General features: G+C 36.2%; 1 protein-coding gene across 6 annotated transcripts in view; it reads right to left on the bottom strand.

The window, feature by feature from the left end:
* gria2b (glutamate receptor, ionotropic, AMPA 2b) overlaps nucleotides 1–20,308 on the bottom strand; it is a 50,678-nt gene that overhangs the window by 9,314 nt on the left and 21,056 nt on the right. For all 6 annotated transcript variants that reach the window (XM_008421067.2, XM_008421064.2, XM_008421071.2 and 3 more), the window contains exons 3-11: nucleotides 16,250–16,489; nucleotides 8,863–9,059; nucleotides 7,308–7,361; nucleotides 7,018–7,176; nucleotides 5,631–5,798; nucleotides 3,045–3,149; nucleotides 2,556–2,660; nucleotides 1,933–2,139; nucleotides 1,381–1,748 (exon numbers count right to left, since the gene is read on the bottom strand). In XM_008421067.2, coding sequence (XP_008419289.1) covers nucleotides 1,381–1,748; nucleotides 1,933–2,139; nucleotides 2,556–2,660; nucleotides 3,045–3,149; nucleotides 5,631–5,798; nucleotides 7,018–7,176; nucleotides 7,308–7,361; nucleotides 8,863–9,059; nucleotides 16,250–16,489 — 1,603 coding nt within the window. The remainder of the gene's footprint in view (nucleotides 1–1,380; nucleotides 1,749–1,932; nucleotides 2,140–2,555; nucleotides 2,661–3,044; nucleotides 3,150–5,630; nucleotides 5,799–7,017; nucleotides 7,177–7,307; nucleotides 7,362–8,862; nucleotides 9,060–16,249; nucleotides 16,490–20,308) is intronic.

Raw genomic sequence — 20,308 nt, forward strand, 5'->3', positions numbered from 1 at the left:
CTAAAACACAGAAGTGATGCATTTGCTAAAGCCGTAATTGTTCTAAGTTTTACATTTTAATTGATGAGTGGGACGATTTTTTATGCATCGGGAAAAGAACGAATCTGGGCTGTCACTGTGCTGTCTATGGATCAAACTGGGTCAATCTGTGTAAGGTGTCACATATATTTAATCTGAAAACCAATCAGAGCCATCGGGTTGCCACTGTTCTTTGAAACATTTTGAAAATCCACTTCTCCATGTGAATGGCTCAGTAATTTTATTTCTGTTTTTATTGCAAAATATAAAATACTTGCATAACAATTTTGATTTGGTATGGAAATGTTGTTGTAAGGATGATTAATCAATTTATTTCCATGCTTTAGATATGAATTTGTATGATTAGTACCTGCCAGCAAGCAATGTTTGATTTACAGGATTAAGCTTTAAACCACTAATGAGCGGAAAATAACTTTTCAGTATTTTTAGAAGTGGAGACACAAACCCTTCCCTTCCCCCACCTGTTGCTTTAAAATGACAGGAAGGTACCTAACAGAAGACCTGATGATAAGAAAGAAAAATTGGTTCCAGTTGCAAAAAGCACAAAAATAAAAACTTCCATGCATTGTCCTTATGAGTAAATGCTGTTTTAGAAATCCAGGTGTAAGCTCAAAGTGGCATATCTGTAATGCAACAAGCGACAGGCTGCACAGCCAAACAGGTGACCAATTAATTAACCGGCTAATTTTAGCAAGTTAAACTTATGTCATCCAATAAAAAACAGGTGGAAAAAATGTGATGTATTCTGTGCTATAAAACTATAAATACATTTAGTGTGCATTCTATACATTACGTTTATGTATTAGTTTTTTTTTTAGAAGATGTAAGAAAAATAGTAAAAATAACCTCTGGCATTGATAAAGTTTTAGTCTTTGGGCTTTACTTAAAAGACTTAAACTCTGAGAAAGCACTAAGATAATTAAAGCATAGTTGAGGATCTGCCAACATAAGCATATTGTTAGGACACAGAATACCGCCGAGGCCAAAACAGCTCTAGTTCAATTGTATCAATACTGATAGAAAGGTATTTTAACTGAATCAAAAGTTGGCATGAAATATAGAGGTCTTTTCCTGTAGATAATTACCAAACGAAATTATTATAATTGTTTTTCAGCTGGACATTGTAAAGTACCAACATTAATAAAATGCTGGAGATTTCTTACATAACTCCTTCAATCACATTACACACTTACAAAATTAGTCAAAGCAGAAAGAAGAAAAGACTTATGAGAAAAAACAAAAAACAAGGAGAAAAAGTTAGAAAGCAAATGTAAATGTATAGTTTAATTCCAGTTCGTTCTTGTGTTCAGCAATTAGCAGGCTGATTGTTTGTTAACCTACCTGGGAGAAATGTCACATCCTTGTCTCATGAAGGCTCCAAGCGAGAACCACAGGCTGTTAAATATGCCAAACTCGTTAGTCGACTCATTGGTCTGGATCTGGCCGTCTTCGTACTCCTCAGTGTGCCACTCGTATGGGCTGAAGCGGCTGACAAGAAACAGCACCACGCTGACGCCGATGTAGGCAAAAACGATGCACATCCAGATCTCATAGGCCAGCGGGTCCAAGAAAGAAAACACTCCGGGTTTGGATTTCTGAGGTTTCTTGATCATGATGGAGATTCCCAGAGACATAAAAGGCTTAGAGAAGTCAATCACTTCCTCTCGCACCAATGTTATGGTCAAGGGCGCCACTGCGATGTCTGCTTTCTGTCAAACCAGAAGAATAAAACAGCAAAAAGATTCATCTTGCTGAAAACCACAAACTTTTAAAAACTTCAAATATCAGTTGAATAAAACCATTTTTATAGGGATGGGGTGAATTAGTAAAATGTGTGTTACAAGGTATCTACTAACACTTATTAAGGCCATGCAGTCAGGATGTATAACTTACACCATACACCAACTCCCCAACCATTCCATTCCAGATTTTGGTTTCTGCATCTCTGGCTCCGTACTTTCCATCACCCACGATTCTCAGCTCATACTTGAAGCCGCAGTGTTTGGCTATCTCTGCAGCCAGATCAACGCAGTAACCCTCGTAGCGTTCGTTGTCCACAAACTGGTCGGCGTTCTTTTTCAGCATGACATACGGAGCTTCCTGAAGGAGGAGAACAGGGCTGAATTACAATGAGGGAATTGGCTTCAGACTAAGTATTTTCCCCAGGTTTAATGTTCATCAGCTGGCCTCATGGCACCAATTAAATGCTTCTCTGCAGCATCACTTATAAACGCATCATAAAACACTTGTCAAAGTCTATCAGTTATAAACAAATCATTCATAACTGATAAATTGTTGTGATACTTACTGTCAGTTGTCTTTACCTTTTTCATATTTCTATGCTCAAATTTCAACATATTTCTTTCCGAATTTGTGTTCTTTGTTATTTTAAGGTCACTTTCACTGTTTTTTTGGTGTCAGTCATTTAGTTATGTTTTACTTTTGCATTGACAAAGAAAATGTAAACAGATGATGCCAAAAAAATCGAAATAAAATGAAATCATCCTAAAAATTACCAAAATGGTGGTGACAACAACTGTTTTGTTTCCCCCGATTGTGTCGTTGCTGGAGATATCTTTTTTGGTCACAACCATTTTGTTGTTTTCATTCCAGAATCCAATCTACAGGGAGAAAAAAGTAGAATATTTATGAGCTACAATGACATTGCAAATTTAGAGAAAAGTACACAACAGGGAATTACCATGCAAATAATCACAAAATTTATAGGGAAAATAATTTTTTTATTGATCTTTTTAATCAAATAAAAGTATTTTTTGTTACATCATGCAAAAAATATTCACAATATTAAGAGTAAAAAAAATGGACACAAAAATCCGACATTTCATTAGATAGATTTTTGCTTCATTGGATACATATTCAGTTAGACGACACCATGCAAAACCCCCCAAATAAAAACAGAAAAATAAAACCATGACACAAGCAACTAGTAGGAGCAGTTCTTGTAAACCTTTGAATCTTGCTATGAGGACATTTTAGACACTTACCTTCACAGGACCATTATCCGTTAACTCCATCACACCCACTGTGTAATTGAGTCTCTTTCCATGTTGATCAAACTGGATGTTTCCAGAAAGGCCGTCCACATTCACCTGGCGGACACAAAGGAAAACATTTTTTTTTTTTTTTTTTTTACATCTTTAGCCGCTTTTAAACATGTATCCAAACTTCAAAATGATTTTAAATGTCCATGTTAAAGATGGGAAAGAATTTTATTTGAGCTTGCCAATCCAGAGTTATTGTTCATGACGGTTAGGTGGAACAATTTATAAAAAGACATAATGAAGCAGGATCGTGTGTCTTCTGTTTAACATCTCAAATGGATGCTGATATTTGTCATTCCTGTCTCTATCACTTGATAACCTTTTAAAAACCTGATTTTCATCATATTTTAATCCAAGAAATACTCAGAAATATTTTATAATTAACCTTGCAAGTGTTTTTTATGCAAAGAGGAAAACTTAGCAGCATACATGAACGGTTGTGTTGTATGGTGACTGCTGGTAGTTTTACCAACTAAGCAAACCTTTCTAAAGTAAATATGATAAATTTATATGTAGCTGATTACTTGTGGCACAGAAAAGGTTTGCAAAGTACATTAATAGTCACAAGCCTTCATTTGCTGTATCTAAGAGAAAGACATTGTTTGTCATCTATAGAAATATAACTTGGGATTATTGGGAGCAACAGCTTCAGGAAGGTGTCATGGCTACACAGAAACGATGGGCCAGGCGTTGCTTGTCAATAACGAGGAAGATAAATATCATTTTTAAAATATAATATAAAGATGTCAATGACATTAAGGGGAGTTTTGAAAATAATAGTGGAAAAAGTACATCACAAGTAGGTAAAGTGAAGTTTAGATGAATATTTTAATTGTAAGATCAGCCTATTTAACATTCAAAGACTTCAGAAATATGCCCTTCTAGCACTTATCCCCATTTAGACAGTAACTGTATCTTCAGATGACTTTTGTTCTCCGTGTTATTCGATTAATCTGTTTTCTTTTGAATCTGCACATAGTTTGGTATGTTATTAATGCCACAAAATGGAAAACATGTCAGAGAAAAGAAGACATATTGGCACTACTGTATCTATCAAACTTACTTTATATAAATTTTTCAGCAGAATGCTTTGTTTTTGTATTTCCTTGAAATACAAAAACAAAGCATCATTCTCAGTAAACACGCATGAATAATGCAAGCTAAAAACCTCAGTCTTTGATCAATCTCTTTGTCTTTGGAATAATTTCAGCTTTTTTTGGGTGCATTTTCTAAGGGAGAGCTCCTGTTGCCACGGCAACAGGTCCTCACCAGTTCAACTGGTGAGCCTTGTTGTGAATGCATTTTGGCATCACAGAGCATGAGATGAATAATACTACGCCTCGTGTTGGGATTCTCTCTCTGTCATGCTCGGCCCATTCGGAAATGAGTAGAACATTTAGAAAATACTCTTCTGATGGTAGATTGATTCCTGCATGTGTCAGTGTGTGGCCACTGCTGGATGTATTCACACTAATCAGCTGATTAGTTTAAGAGCTGGTGTACATAACTGACACATTAAAATGTAAAGGATTCATCACTAAGATAAATATTGGAATGCTGAGAAAAAAACAACAACTTTGACCTTCCTTAGCTAGAACAATACATGAACGGTTGTGTTCATGTATTGAACACAACCGTTCAATAATACAACTGTGCATTCTCACCAGCCTTGCTTAATTGAACTCTGTGTGGTTCATTTGATTAGAAAGTCTGGGTTATTCGTGGAGGTGTAAATGTGCAACTCTGTCGTGAATCAAAAAAGCTAATTTTTGTTGCACCTAAAAACCAAAATTCGCTGGTTTTTGGTTTTATATACAAACTTCTTGTGAAGGTCTCAGTTCATGTACACATGTACATGAGACCTTCATAAGTGTAAGGAAGGTCCTACCTTCCTTAATAGGAAGGTAGGAAGTCCTGCCTTCCTAGTAGGAAGGTAGGAAGGTACCTTACACATGTAAGGAAGGTAGGACTCTCTTCAGACTCTAAAGTTTTGTAAATATTGGGTTTAACACACAGTTGAAGTTAGATGTAAATAAGTCCAGATGGTTTATATGTAAACAACCATCAAACAGACAGAGAGCGTACTTCCTTTTTAACAAGACTATGGTCACAGCTGCAGGCAGTGCTTGTACACGTATTGAAGTACTGAGTCAGTGATTTCCAGTCAGTGAGTCAGCAACTTTCAACAAAAATTGCAAGAGGATGTCATTTATAGCTGACATTTGGTTGTATATTCTGGAGTATCCTGCTTGCACATATCTGACTGGTAAACGGTAAATACTATTCTAAACAGCTCTTACAACGCTTTAGTTTTCCCTGCAAGGTCATTATTACTAACTGAACTCTGATTGGAAGGCGCATGTATGAGAGTTAATTGGCAACATCGACTGAATACAGGAAACAAATGAACTGCAAATGTCAATTATTAATTTAGAATATAATCCAAAGCATCCAAAATAATTGGTGTCATTTCCAAATACATTTTAATTTTGTTCAAGTTATGATAGGAGCCTGTAGGAGGACAGTTACCTGTTTCAGGGCTCGCTCTATTTCCACTCCCTGAGCCCAAGGCACAGCTGGATTAGCCAGACAGTCCCCTGTGTTGGCCCTCCTCGTGAAGTCAACGCGCTGCTTGTGAAGGTATCTGAAGGCTTCTGTCATCACCTGAACAGCATCGTAGGTCAGCGCTGATGTGTACTAAAACAGACAAAATAAGACATGATTTCTTTACAAAATGTTTAGAAGTCCCAGGCCAACATTAAACTAACAGATACCTCACAAATTCTAAGTAAACCTGATTCTAATTCTGAGCTACATCTCCTGCAGTCAGCAGGCCAGAGACCCTGGAAAGGTCACCAGTCCATCACAGGACAACACAGAGATTCAGCCATGCAGACACTCACTCCTGCAGGTAATTTAGAAAGAACAATTGATCCTAGTCATTTGGCAAAAGCTGAATTGTAGGAGAAAGCTGGAGAACCGAGAAAGAAGCCATGCATGCAGGACCACAGTGCAACTGAGTCACCATGCAGAACAGTAATATATAAATTAAAATAAAATCTGTTTCTGTGCTGGACTGGTTTGGTTTGCAACACAGCATGCAGACTAAAATAGAATGTGATTTTAACAATATCCGCTTCTCCATCGTCAATGTTAACGGTTCTACTGCAGCTTGGAGCGTCTCCATGAGGTTCATCAGCGACGTATTATATGGAAAATTTATAAGGAAATACAAATACGGGAGCATGTCGGGGCAGAGGGGTAAAATACGGCAGCTTCCCGACCAAAACAGGAGACTTGACAGGCATGCAGGACAGACTGGGGCAGAACTGGTCAAAGCAGTGGAGAAATGACAAATGATAAAAGTTAAGTTTGCAGTTTTGTTCCCTGCATTATCATTTTTGTGTAAACTAGATTCTTTCCACTCCATTTACCTTTGATATTTAGCTATTGAATTTTGCTCTAATACATATAGATCCCACATTTTGAATCCAAAGTCAACTTGTTTTTCCTGACAGAATAATTGGACAGTTTCTTGTTGTAACTGTGATACATTAACACAGGATGGCGATTATGAAACACCAAAATAAATATTTTCTTCCCAAGGTTTCATCATCCCAAACCCTGAAGCTGCTCTGGCTCATCATCTTTCCAATATGCATTATTGTCATAATTAGAAACAAGATAACATGTTATTTTATTTTTTTCATATAATGAACCTTTATAATTTACTTTGTGTGCCAACATTTACTAGACCCTGTTATTTTATTATTCAATAATTTAGCATTATTATTTATTTGTTCCATTTTCAAATGTAAAAAATAAAAAAAATAAGAGAATTTATGTCATACATTGCAATAGAATCCTTTAAAAGAAAAATGGAATCAAATAAAACGGTTGAATGCTTTAAGCTCACCCGTATTTTGCTGTCTGCTCCTGGATATTCCTTCTCCTCCAGTGCTTCCCACCGTTGGTTAAACTTTGAGACCAAAGGTTCTTCGAAATCAACAATCTGGAAGCCTGACACGTTAGCGCCACCATACTGAATTTTGGAAAGGTCTCCATCAACAAAACCCTGAAAGCAGAATAGAAATAATGTATTCTGGGATTGTTGTCTAAATGTAGGGAAACACATTGATTTAGAAAACTGTGTGGAAATATAAAGGAGGAACATTAGACAAACTGGAGAAACATGTTTAAACTCACCAGATTAGCTATGATGTAGTGATAGCCTTTAATATGTTGGCCAATTTTGATGACCTGCAGGATTATAAACATATATGGAAGAATTCAGCAAATCATATTATTACAGTAACTATGACTTTATATAGGATAATTTGAGACAATTTGTTGCGACTAAACACAGTAAATACTAAATAAAATTTTTAAATAATGGAACTATTATTTACAGAAGAGGATTAGGGCCACTGAAAAAAATTAATAAAACAGTTCTGACTTTAATCTCAGAATTCTGAGATTAAAGTCAGAATTCTGAGTTTAATTCTGAGTTTAAAGTCAGAATTCTGAGTTTATTCTCAGAATTCTGACTTTAATCTCAGAAGTCAGAATTCTGAGAGTCAGAATTCTGAGAAAAAGTCAGAATTCTGAGATTAAAGTCAGAAGTCAGAATTCTGAGATTAAAGTCAGAATTCTGAGAAAAAGTCAGAATTCTGAGAAAAAGTCAGAAGTCAGAATTCTGACTTTAATCTCAGAACTGTTTTATTTTTTTTTTTCAGTGGCCCTAATCCTCTTCTGTAATTATTCCTGTATTGGCTAATTTTCATCATAAAACAATTAATTCACAAAAAGCAGATGTAAAACATGTCAAATATAAAACACTACATACCTACAGTAAAGAAAAACAAATATTTCTAAACATTGATGTACAGCAGGTAAAATAAGTATTGAACACATCACCATTTTTAATTGTAAAAATATTTCTAAAGGTTTAATTGACAATACATTTTCATCAGGTGTTGTAATAACCAAACTAATCCATACATAGAAAGAGTCAAAGCAAGTAGGTTCAGAAGTTAAGCTATGTCTAATAATGGAAAATAGCAAAAGGAAAATTATTGAACACAAGCAAAAAATAAAAATATTTAAAAAATCACTGATTGACAAATCAGTGAAAAGATGGAAAACTGCAACTTTGAGACTAGAAAATAACAACTAAAATTTTTGCCAGAACAGATTTTCTGAAGAGGCGACTGGCTGCAGACGCTTAGCAGTGATTTGCTAAAATGATGTTTCTAACCGCTAATGTTCATCAATAATGAGTAAAAATTTAAATAAAAAACACCTTGTTCATCTCCATTTGTATCACCTTTAATTGAAGTCTTGCTTACAGACTAAACATGCAGTCAGTCTAATTATTCTGGTTCAAATTTAAATCAGTGGAAGGTTCTAGTTCATCAGGGATTGTTTTTTGTGAATGGGTTTATTATAACTGAATGTAATTTCTGGTCTGCTGGGTAATTCTGCTATAATTGAGTTGTTATTGTTCCTTGCTTTCAAGTTTTTTCCCTACTTGTTTTAATTATTGCGTCTATTTCCACATTAATGGAATATTTTAATTAAATGAAGGTTGAAATTCACTTAAACAGCAAGCGACAAAGAACCAGCATGCAAAAGTTTCTGTAGCGGACTCATAAATAAGAATCGCTACACAATTCATGATTATACAACACTCTGCTCAAACCTATTGCTCACACTTGTCTGTCCACAGAGCACATTTAGAAAACTGCACAGCATGTAGCACCTGCTCCATGATGTCCTTCACTTTGTCCTGTTCGCAGTCCAGGATCACCCTCCTCTCTTTCTTGCTCTCCAGATCTTGGAAGAGTGAGCGGTAAGCTTCGTCCTTCTTCTCATCTTTGAGGTTTCCCACATTGATGGCCGTCACATGCCACTCCTTTATTGCTGCGATGTCCAGAACAACCTGCAGAGTGGTCAGGCCTGGAGACAGAATTAACAGAGAATTATTTAATAAACTTCAAACTGTGACAGAAACATTAAACAACCATCCAAAGGTAAGTGCTGGATGTTCTGAACATATTATTTTCCACCAAAAAGTTCTAACCTGAAATAAAGCACATGATATTTAACCTTAAAGTATAACCAACCCCAAATCAACTTTTTTCAGGTAAACTCTCTAAATTGACTTGTAAGTGTTCTATCTTTATATGTTTGTACACATTTTAACATGTTTGTGTAAATTTGTTTAGTTCTCTGCAATATTTTGCCTAAAGCCGTCTCAGTGCTGCCCTCCTGGGGTTGAATGGTGGCCACAGTACCACGTTCGGTATCATTTGGGTCCACAACATCACCCAAACACAGCCGATGAAGGAGAGAACGTCTGACTGCAGCTGCATTCTGAGGATTTTAATTTCCCTTCTGTCCACCACACCAGACTGAAGTGACTTTTTAGGGCAACTGGCAAAATAAAGTGCAGACAGAGATATAGAGGTTTCACAAACACCATCACTGCATGGTCCATGAAATGAAGTCAGAATCAATGCTGATCAGAACCAACACCTGTCCTGGATGCTACAGTGTTTTACATTACAGTATTTGTCACAAGTGGATTTGCAGACAATGGCAAATATATATGGAGAGACTTGGCTCATCACTTCTAAAACCCCCTATGGGATTCTATCTCCTGCAGTCAGACACATTACTACTCAAGTCCTACTCCTCACTGGACAAATGACTGTAATTATTCACCATATGAACTCAGCTTTGAGATTTTGAAATGGTTCCTTCTGGTTTTTTTACGGATGTTGTGTTATGCGTTGATGTCTGAGTTCAGCATTTGAAGTGCAACATCTCCTTCACAACATAGCGACTCTTCTGGAACTTTTCTTTGCTTCTTGGACATTTTTTCACACAGAATCAGATAATAAACATTATGCATCATTAACTACAACCATCAGCAACAAGAATTTCTTAAAAAATATAGAGATACACCCTTTTTATCTTTATGTGAAATGTAACATTAAGATTTTCATAAATACTGAATAAACTGGCTGTTGATGTTTTACAGTCACTTCCTAACTTATGTAAATGTCTCTGATGAGTCACAGTTGCTCTGCCATGTACCTGAAAAACATGTGGGAGGAAAATGGCTGCAGCAAACAATGCACTCAACTACATCAGTACTGCTGATGTCTGATATGGCAGCATGTTTTTTGCTTTATTTGCTTTGAAATTAGTTGCTTAACAGTTTATTTGATTGTGTAATGTATGCAAAATGAATCCCAGAGGATCAACACTGTGATTTCACCTCAGAGACTTCTTAAAAAAGGAAACCACTTTATTTCTGATCCACGTAATCATTTCAATACAAAATAGGAATTTCATTAATGTAACATAAAAAATAACTGATAATCAAAATAATAAAAAACTTAGTTTCAGTATACATTCTCTGATCATAATCCATGACCATACATTCCTATCAACAACTCGTTTCCTTGGTAAATCTTTGCTGATATTGATTGCTGGCCAACAGAGAGCAGTTAGAGAGTGGTTTGATAAAAGGCTTGGCCGTTTCACTCCAACTCGCCATGCTGAGGTGAAATACAGATGTAATCAATTTCATGCGATACAGCCATAAAAACGTGGCATTGGTGAGGAAAACGGAGGCTTGCAGTTTTATCTAAGAGGGTGGTACATCATGCTTACCGTGAGGTCATCATGGTGTAGTTACATTTGACTGTTTTATTAAAGTTTAGAAATGTGGTAATTACAGTTCAGAATGAGTTACAGGAAAAAATAATAAAAACAAGATATTAGCAAAGGTTTAACACCACATTAAAGCTGGACTGTAATTTTAGATAAATGTTGTGAGCGTGACTGAGAGGTGAAGTGGACCCTGGACAGCTCACCAGAAAAACTGAAATGTATTTGTTGCATATTCCCACACAATGGCTGTACAGTATTTTGCATAAATAAAATATTTGAGTTACTTGTATAAACCCCCCCCGAAGACAAACGTCACTCCTTTATAACTCCTAGCTCTCCCTGAATTGTTTTCCCCTCATTAAGTTGATGTAAAAACAATATTTCAAGTTTTAATCCTTTGATTTAATGAATGAAACTCTTTGCAACTCAAAGAAATGGCTGAAGACATCTGATAAAACTCCAGCCAGTTTCATAAAAACATTTCAAACCAGTATCTGGTCAACTTCAAACTATTGCTGAGTGATTTTTGAAAGGACTTATGTATCAGGCAGGGTTACAGTCAACCCTCTACTGTTACACCTCTGTATGACGAGTCGAGCAACATGGCAGGAGCAACATCAGAACCAATTTCACTTTAAAACATTCAGATGTCAGATGGGAAACCTAGCAAAACTTCTCAAAACCAAATGTGAGTTCAGAGTAAACAAACATGTCTGACTGGGAAGAAGCAACATTTCAGTAGGTTACATTGATCTGTGGAGATCCGTCCAAACAGACCAGATCACTGAAGACATCTGACAAAACATCACACATCACAGGAATCGGGACAGCCGTAAGATTATCAGAAACATCTGATAATGCCCAAAATGGGTATTATTAAAATCCAGACTGTTAAAATATTTTACCAAATATTCCTTTGCAATGTTAATATTTAAAGCACTATTAAAATCCATCCCCAAATTAGCAGTTGATGTATTGATAAAAACAACAAAATCCCATTTTGATAAAGCCATGTTTTTCCTATATCAAAAAGTAAAGCAATAGGCCCTCATATGCATAGCAACATCTTGTGCACATTTCTTTTGCTCTTCCTGCTTTTGCAAAGCAACACTATTTAATGACCTGGGAACAAGAACAAACTGCAACTTCACTCACGAGCAGTAAAAACCATCAATTCATTAAGAGAACATTGTAGTCCCAGCAATGAAACTGAACTGTGAATTTACCCAACTCTTAATTTTTCCACCAGTTTACTGGAATGCTTTTGCAGACGGGGTTACCTCCATATATGGTCGCTTGAGAGTTGAAGAAATTCAGAAATAAACCCCAAAGCAAAAAATGATTTAGTTCACCCATTAGTTGGAAAGTGCTAATCAAATTCATCATGACCTTTAGTAACTCCAATGCCTCCTCACTTTTTTCTTGAGAAACACCCACACACAGACACGCTCACTTCATTTAGCAGCCGGCTCAGGCGCATACAATCTCCCTCTGTCGTTCTCTCTCCTCCGCTCTCGCTACACTTTGGTTGCCATGGGAATGAGAGGATCACACTGACCTAATTAGACAGCCATGCAATGATGAAATATGCACAACAGGCTCCTTAGTGCTTCCTTGGACGTACATTAGGGAGATCAGGTCATTGCCAGCATCAGCTTGGGGACGATCTAAAACTGCTTGTTCCTCTGATTTTAGAGAGGAGCTGTGTGTGATCCTCTGTTAAGTGGAAGGTAGGCTGCCAGGGAAGACACTCAATGAGAACAGAGGAGGAAAAGTACCAGAGAGACTAGACAACAAGCACAGGCTAGGAAACAAAAGGGCTTTACTATGTTCAATAAAGGGAACTCAAAGTCTGTAAGGCGATACGGCTCAGTGGGAGAATTTAAGTGATGTAAATGATAAAGATTGTAAGCTGATCCCTCCTAATCTGTCTGCAGCTCAGTGAACTCCATTCAGTCTGCACATGTAGCAATACAACTTGTGAGAACTGATTTTCCTAAAGTTACCTTAAGCTACTGAGGAGGGAATTCAGGAAGAAGGGCCATCGCCTGCATTTCTGTTCATGTTTTGCTGAATCCGTTGCTTTATTTGTGCAAAGGATTCACAAAGCATTTTGCACTAATGATGAGCAGATGGAAGCAATTAGTGCCAATTTATTGTACGAGGTCATAGTTTTCTCTACAAAGAAAAGTGCCGAAGTGATTAAACTTTTTTTTTTTTGTAATAATCCACTCAGGATTTTTAGACAATTATTATTATTATTGCATGACATCAACTTTGTTTTGTAAGAAATATTGTCTCTGTGAATTTTGAACATTTTTTATCATAATATTTGCTTTCATAAAAACTTTTACATGCATTTTAAACTAGAATATTTATTGTTCCCTCTGTATTTTTGTGATATTTATTTCAGAAGTTTGCTCTTGCAATCTAATATCTATTTTTAATTCTTGTGCTAAAGTCCCACCAAAATATTCACTAGGTGAATATTATACACAATAAAGGGGCTAAAATTAATGCAATTATTTGACAGTCTTCCTGTATAATGAGTGCTTATGTATAATCACACGCAAACATTTAAAAATATGCTGAAACATTTTATAGAAGATTTTATAGAAGTCTTTTCGATGTGCTTAAGGGAGAAAGTCGGAGCACAAAATGAAGGGAATCTAAAAGTATTGCAGCATCTGATCCAAACAGCATTTCCTGTAAACCCTGGGAGTAATGTCTCAACACTGTTTTTAAATCAACATGTGAGGCTGCACATTGTAAAACACTGGAAGGATGTTAACTGATTTATCACTTAACTGATTTATATGGAGATAAAAAGCATCGATTGGTTCAGATTGTAAAATTCTTATATAGTTGTTGGTACAAATACACTACAAGCATTAAAACTTGCAGAGTTGCATCAGGAAAAAAGAGGCACGTGTGCATGATTACAAACAATTGATTTCCATTATGAGAAGCTGTGCAGTGCAGATGTGTCTGACATCAGCTCTGGTGTAATCCAGACACAGATTTCACTACTTGCTTCACACAACTGAACTGTTGTGCTTTATTCCGGATTCACTCTAATTAATCAATTCACTACAAAGAAATGAATTCCATAAAAGAACATTTTAGATAATAATGATTATAGCGTTAAATTCAATACAAGCATCTCAGTCTACAGTTAGTAACATAAAGGAGAATCATATCGATGAATGAATATTCCCATCACCAACTGGTTTCTGTGTTAAATCATTGTTGATATTGATCCCAGGTCGTTAGAGAACCGTTATGGAGCCATTTAAATGTGGACTGAATGGTGCATGAAGTGCTTTTCAGAACTCATCTGTCTTTGTGTCATATTTCTGAATTGGAAGCATGTGCAGACTCAGGTTTGCAAACTTACAGCCCTTGCGGATATTGTTAATGTAAGATATGCATTTTTATCTAAAACAAAAAGAAACAATCCTGAAACATTTTTCTAAAAAACTAAAAATAACCACTTTCATCTCTGTAGTAAGAAGCACAAAACCTGGGAAAACCAAAAAAGAAACTAAAACTCAATGTTCTCCACAAGAACAGAACATAAATTAAGTATTTATTCAATGTTTCTTATCACAGTAGCACTGTTGAAAAATGACACTATGCATGCAAATGAGTTTCGCTTTTTATTACAGGCTAGTCACTCTTTACTGGAGAAGAATGCATTTTTCTGCAGAAGAATTAGTAGATGGCAGCAGAAAATGAGTTGCATGACGCAGTAAAGTGAGATAACGTGCTAGAAGCTATTTTTCTGTCATCTTTATTACAGGTTATTATGGGCAGCTTTCGTACCCATTCACTTTTTGTATTCCCTTGTCTTCTTTGTATTATGTCTTATTCCTAGTGGGTTTAACAAAGGTTCAGTCTTCTCAGAACACAAAAGCCTGCCTTGTCTGTTAAACCTTTCAAAGAGTGTTCAAAGAAATCTAATCTTACTTTCAGATTTTGACACAATCAGTGTGAAATAGAAATGAACCTCTGATGAAAAGGATCAAAGAATAGTGTCAAATTTGATTTATATATCAGATAACTCTGGATATTAGCTTGAAGGTAGATTTCTTTTCATCTACTTTAGAAATTCAATTTGTGATCTTATTCAAGTCAGTAACCTCAGGTACACCTGCTGCTGACGGCAGTAGTTTCATTCATAAATATAGATTTTGTTTTGTTTTTGTTTGAATATTGAGCGTATGACTGTTTTAATCTACCACTTTATGTAAATGCAAGCTGTTGGGATATAATTCACACCAGACTGTCAGCAACAACCCAAGTAAATCACACATACAAACACAAAGTAGTTCACATATTAATTTGAAGGTAAAAAAAATATGTGTAAAAATGTAAAGAAAGCCAAGAAATCAGCTGACATGAGGCAGTATTTTGAAAGCATCAATGCTGCCAAATGCAAATCAATATCAGCCGGTTTAGTATTAATAATCAACAATAAGCTTTACAGTGAAAAGTTAAGAAAAGAAACTTCTAAAAATTATTTTAAAAAGCATGCTAATGATAATGGTTACTGCCGATTTTCTAAAAACCTAAACGTTTCAGTGAATGCCACTGAAAACTAAAATGAAGAAGAGGAAAGATAATTTCACCAAACCAAAGCCAAGAGCCTCTCAAATGATTCTCTGTCAAAGTATTTGAAAGAATAATCGACACACAGATCTTCAGAGAGACCTGAAATTAGCATGTTCAGTTATTCCTGTGACATCAATAAATACTACTCCAGTCATTAATACATATAATAAACAGCTTGGACCCAGAACTGAGCCTTGTGGGACACCACAGATAATATTCAAGCACGCTGATTTGGATTGGGTAACAGATGCTTCACTTGCAGAGGTATAAGAACTCAAATTTCCTGTGAGGGTGAGAGAACGGACCATAGAGGGGACAAACAAAGAGGAATATTACACAAATAAATCCACCGTTATATATACCGTACTGCCCTCTGTCTATTAGACGTTTATCAGTGATATGTCAGAGCATTTCTTTTATTTTATCATCAAAACAGGCTTTTGTGGTGAAAGAGCAAATTCACTTCATATACAGAAGAGATGTAAACAAACGCCACCGTTTGCAGCAGGTATGGAAATAAAGAGCTGCAGGTCATTTGATCTCCACTGTGGTATCATGACTGGCTGCACCTCCTCACCCACGTTACATAAAAACACCCTAAAACACATGACCTGCTGTAGCTGATTACACTTGACAAGCTGATTATCAGGATCCAACATGCCCTTTAGCTTCACCCTTACAGTGTTTGTTGGATTTTTAAGTGTTTTGTTCAGCAGCTGAACTCTGTGAATATGATAATCGCAGCTGGAACCAGTTCATCCAGTCATTGAACTGGGTTGAGCCTTAAACTGAAAACAATTCTGAAAAAAATCCCTCAAATTGTTGTTTAAGAGTTGTTGTTTGGGACTTACCTCGATCGCTGTCATACAAATAGGCGAACTTGTCCCACTTGTAGTACTCGATCAGGCTGAGGAGGGGCCCCTTGATATCAGGCCGCATCTGGATGACGAACTGCAGGTTTCCATCCAGAGGGAAGCTGGGCGTTATGAAGGACACATGTAGCGTGCCACAAAACGACGTGATGGTGTTGACGGACTTCTTATCATAAAACCCAAAGATGGCGTAGACTCCTCTTGAGAACTGTGAACAAACTGGAAAAAAAAAACAAAAAAACACACACATGCTCAGACTTAAAGCTTGGATTGTGATAATTTAAATCTTAAATTGTTCTGGCGCTTATTTGAGCTTCTGAGCCAAACTCAGAGAAATGTTTTCCTTTTTTGTGCATTTTTAAGCAAATTGATCAATTTAATTCCTGCTGTAACTCAAAATGATTGACATAATAAATCCAAGACCTTTAATATGATTACTACACATGAAAGTGAAATACTAATGGACATCTTCAGCTGATTAATGGATACATTTTAACCTTTTCCTTCACAAAACCAAAATAATCTGACTTAAGATTTTTTTTAACAGTAATCTAGTTAATTATAACCTTTTCACCACTAAATGTGCCAAAGTGTGTTAAACATAGTCTTTAGTACATCTCTGAAGACAATGAAACTGTGCTCTCTTTCTTGTAAGGACTTTTAGTGCACCAACCCAATATTTATTCTGTCTTGCTTTATCATGTCATTATTACCAGACTGTCATTCTGGTGACCTACCAAAATAAAAGCCACAGTATAACTTTTCTTGGCACTGGAATTTCTCATGCAAAGACAGTAAAAAGCTCATGTTAAGAATAAACTGATCTTCTGATTAATCCAGAGAGTGCTGCTTCTTCAACATTGCACTCTGCCCAGTAAATCGGTATGCTGCCTGTAAATGCATATTGATCAAATCTGGAATAAGTTAGTGTTATTGATGTAGACGCGTGTCTTGCTGGGTAATCAATCTAATGAGTACTTTCCTCTAACAATGGTGCAGAGAAGATTGCTGGCAACAGAAACAGACAAAGTAATTGACATGAAGGCTTAAGTTTTCAAATTTCTTGTCAAGGATGAATGTTTTAAGAAACTGGAAGTGATCTTTTAGTTCAGGTGAGGTACTGTAGCAATGTGCTGTGGTGAACCGACTGTGACCCTTCAAGAGTTAAAACCAGGTATAGAAAATGGATGGATGTCTCTTAGCACTATTGTATTTTTCTCAAATTGTCTTTAGTCAAGCAGTTTTATTCTTACATTTTAAGGCTGAATATAGTAGCAGCTGATTACATTTTATTTCTGGTTTTTAAGGTGAAAAGCTCTAACTTTGTTCTAGCTCAACTGATTTGGTTGAGTTTACTCCAAACTGAAACAAAAATGTTTTACTAATTACTAGAATGTGCAAAAAGATGGTGTTGCCATGACATTGCTGTCCATCGATATTGCCAGAACTTTCTGTGATGACACTTTTGCTGGTTTGCATCCTGGCTTTGCCCAGGATTAAAACTCTCTAAGCTCGTGCTTAGAGACTGGATATCCCCACGACTACACGGCAGCTTATACCAGAGCAAACTCTGACAACATTTCACTTTATTACGAAACATCGTATTTCACATTTATAATCAATGTGTGCATGCAGTAAGGGTTCTGGTGGTCTTTCTGGGTCTGACTGAGTCTGAAGTTGAATGTCAAAGACTTCTATGTATGCTTCGTCAATGACAAATTCAAAAACTTTTAATTAAAGAAGAAAAGCCAAGCACAAACAGTAAATCCTGGGAACAGTGACGACTGTAGAAAAGCCATTAAGCCTCTGTTACATCTGACTGCTTTTCACTGAAACTCAATATTCATTCTCAGAAATCTCACTCCAAACAGAGAACAAATAAGAGACTGGCTTTGTTTCTCCTGCTGAAGAGGTCACCCTAATTAGGCACTGAGAGCAAACTGCTGAAAAAAAGACCATTACTCCACTCTCCTGGGTCTGTTAATTGCAACAAAGAGGCTGTTTTTCAGTCCATGTTTCTGCTTTAAAAATACAATAGATCCAGCTGTTTAGGGGAAATGTGATAAATTAATTTGTAATCCCCCCAAAATACAAATACAATGTTGTAGTTATATTTGGTTATTTTTTTGTGCATTTAAAAATAGCAAACCTGCAATTATGTGAATTCACATAAAATAACAAATATGCTTCATATTTATTTTATCTTTTTTAAATCTACCTTCCAGTGTCATCTAGACCAAGATTATGTTCTGCTGTTCATATCTATTGGCACCCCTATTAAAGAGTACTAAGATCTTTATAAGGTCAAATATTTATCTTCTTTTTATTTTTGATTGGATTTAATTTTTGCTGAAGAACTACAGCAAAAAGTGAAATTCTGGGGTCAAAAGGTCAACAATAGCAGTCATTAGATGAGACCTTTACAACAGCAAAGTTTTGAGACTGAAACCAGAAAAAAGCTTTTTCTTTCCTCCCATCACAAAGGTGAAAAAGAAGTGTGCTACAGTCTACTGGGACTTGGACTAGGACAGTGTTCCTTTGGTTATAAAACTAAGATTGAGCTTTTTCGCAAACCACAATCCAGGTGTCTCTGGCCTATAACAAAGGATAAACATCCAGATAATCACCTTATGCCTAATGAGTACGGTGAAAGATCGGTGATGCTGTGGGCTTTTTCAGTTTAAAGGCCATGGGAAGTTTGTCTGTGCACGGCATCAGCATGGAATGTAATTCTGGAGAAGTTAACCAGTAAAAGTGAAATTACTGGATATTTCAAGTAATTTAATGATTAGTGATTGCTAAAAATATAATTATATTTTAGAAAGATAATGATTTTATTAATGCATCAATTTGCTCGCCAGCCACAAAGTTTACATTTTTCCATGGTCTTCCAATCCTAACCCAAGTTTTGTAGAGAAGCTAGAGAATAAAGTTGGAGTGATTGTGTAAAGCAGAATGTTCACAGATCCCTTTGTCTTCAAATTTGGGAAATGCTTCAGAAAAAGACAAAGTGTTGTCCTACAAGTCAAAAACTATGTATGAAAAGAGTAATGACATTTTACAAACATGAACATGCTGAAATTCACAGTAGGATTATTCTGAAATTCTACCTTCAGAATAGGTAATTAAGCTTGTATTACATTGCATTATGTTGCTGCAATAAAAACTTAATTTATTTTAATAACTTTTATGCATCATTATGAGAGTCAACAAATATGGCTGGAAATCGTTAAGAGTCCGACATCTTTGTGATCAAGTCAAAATCCATATGCTGACCCTGCATCTTGAGTCGATGCAGAGCAACGGTGAACAAATAAAGCCAAGTTTCATTTGTTTGTCTTGATTTGAACATTTGTCTGACCATTGGGTCGTGTATTTTATTGAACTATAGCGTCGTCAGCAATAAACCCAAAGTCTGTGGTCATCACAAAGTTGTAATGAACTCATTACACTGAGCTTTCTAAATCTGTTGCAGCAGTGACTCCTGCACCGAGTATCACCACCCAAGGAGAGGGTGCACCCTGCTAAATATATTTAGCTGTCCCAATTAGATGACCTCATTTTCACCATTATTGCTCCACTGCTCTTCCACTGTTTACATGGGGGCTCCATTACTGATCAAAGATTAAACCTGCACCAATTAGCGGTTAATAAAACCAGCTTGTGTTAAATATCAGCAAGAATGAAAGGCACTTAACTGCAAATTCAGCTGATATTTGCTCCCGGCTGACATCCCAAACTTTATATGAGGGGATGAAAGACTGCTCAGTGCCAAACTAGATGTGGAGCTTTAAACTTTTCATTATTTTTTGGAAAACAAACATTTACACCTGCCTTTCTATTGGAATACAAAGCAAAAGATGTAGTTCATGTAAAATACTTTTGTTTTTATGCAATTTATAGGTAATAAAGAAGGAAATCAGAAGCCCAGTACATCAGTAAAACAATGAGTCAGTGTGCAACACAAACTTGCATTCACACGCTCCACATGTCTCTGTGGTGGTGATCATCAGCAGTCCAGTCACAGCTAGCAGAACG

Source organism: Poecilia reticulata, linkage group LG10 (assembly GCF_000633615.1).
Source record: "Poecilia reticulata strain Guanapo linkage group LG10, Guppy_female_1.0+MT, whole genome shotgun sequence".
NCBI classification, from domain to species: domain Eukaryota; kingdom Metazoa; phylum Chordata; class Actinopteri; order Cyprinodontiformes; family Poeciliidae; genus Poecilia; species Poecilia reticulata.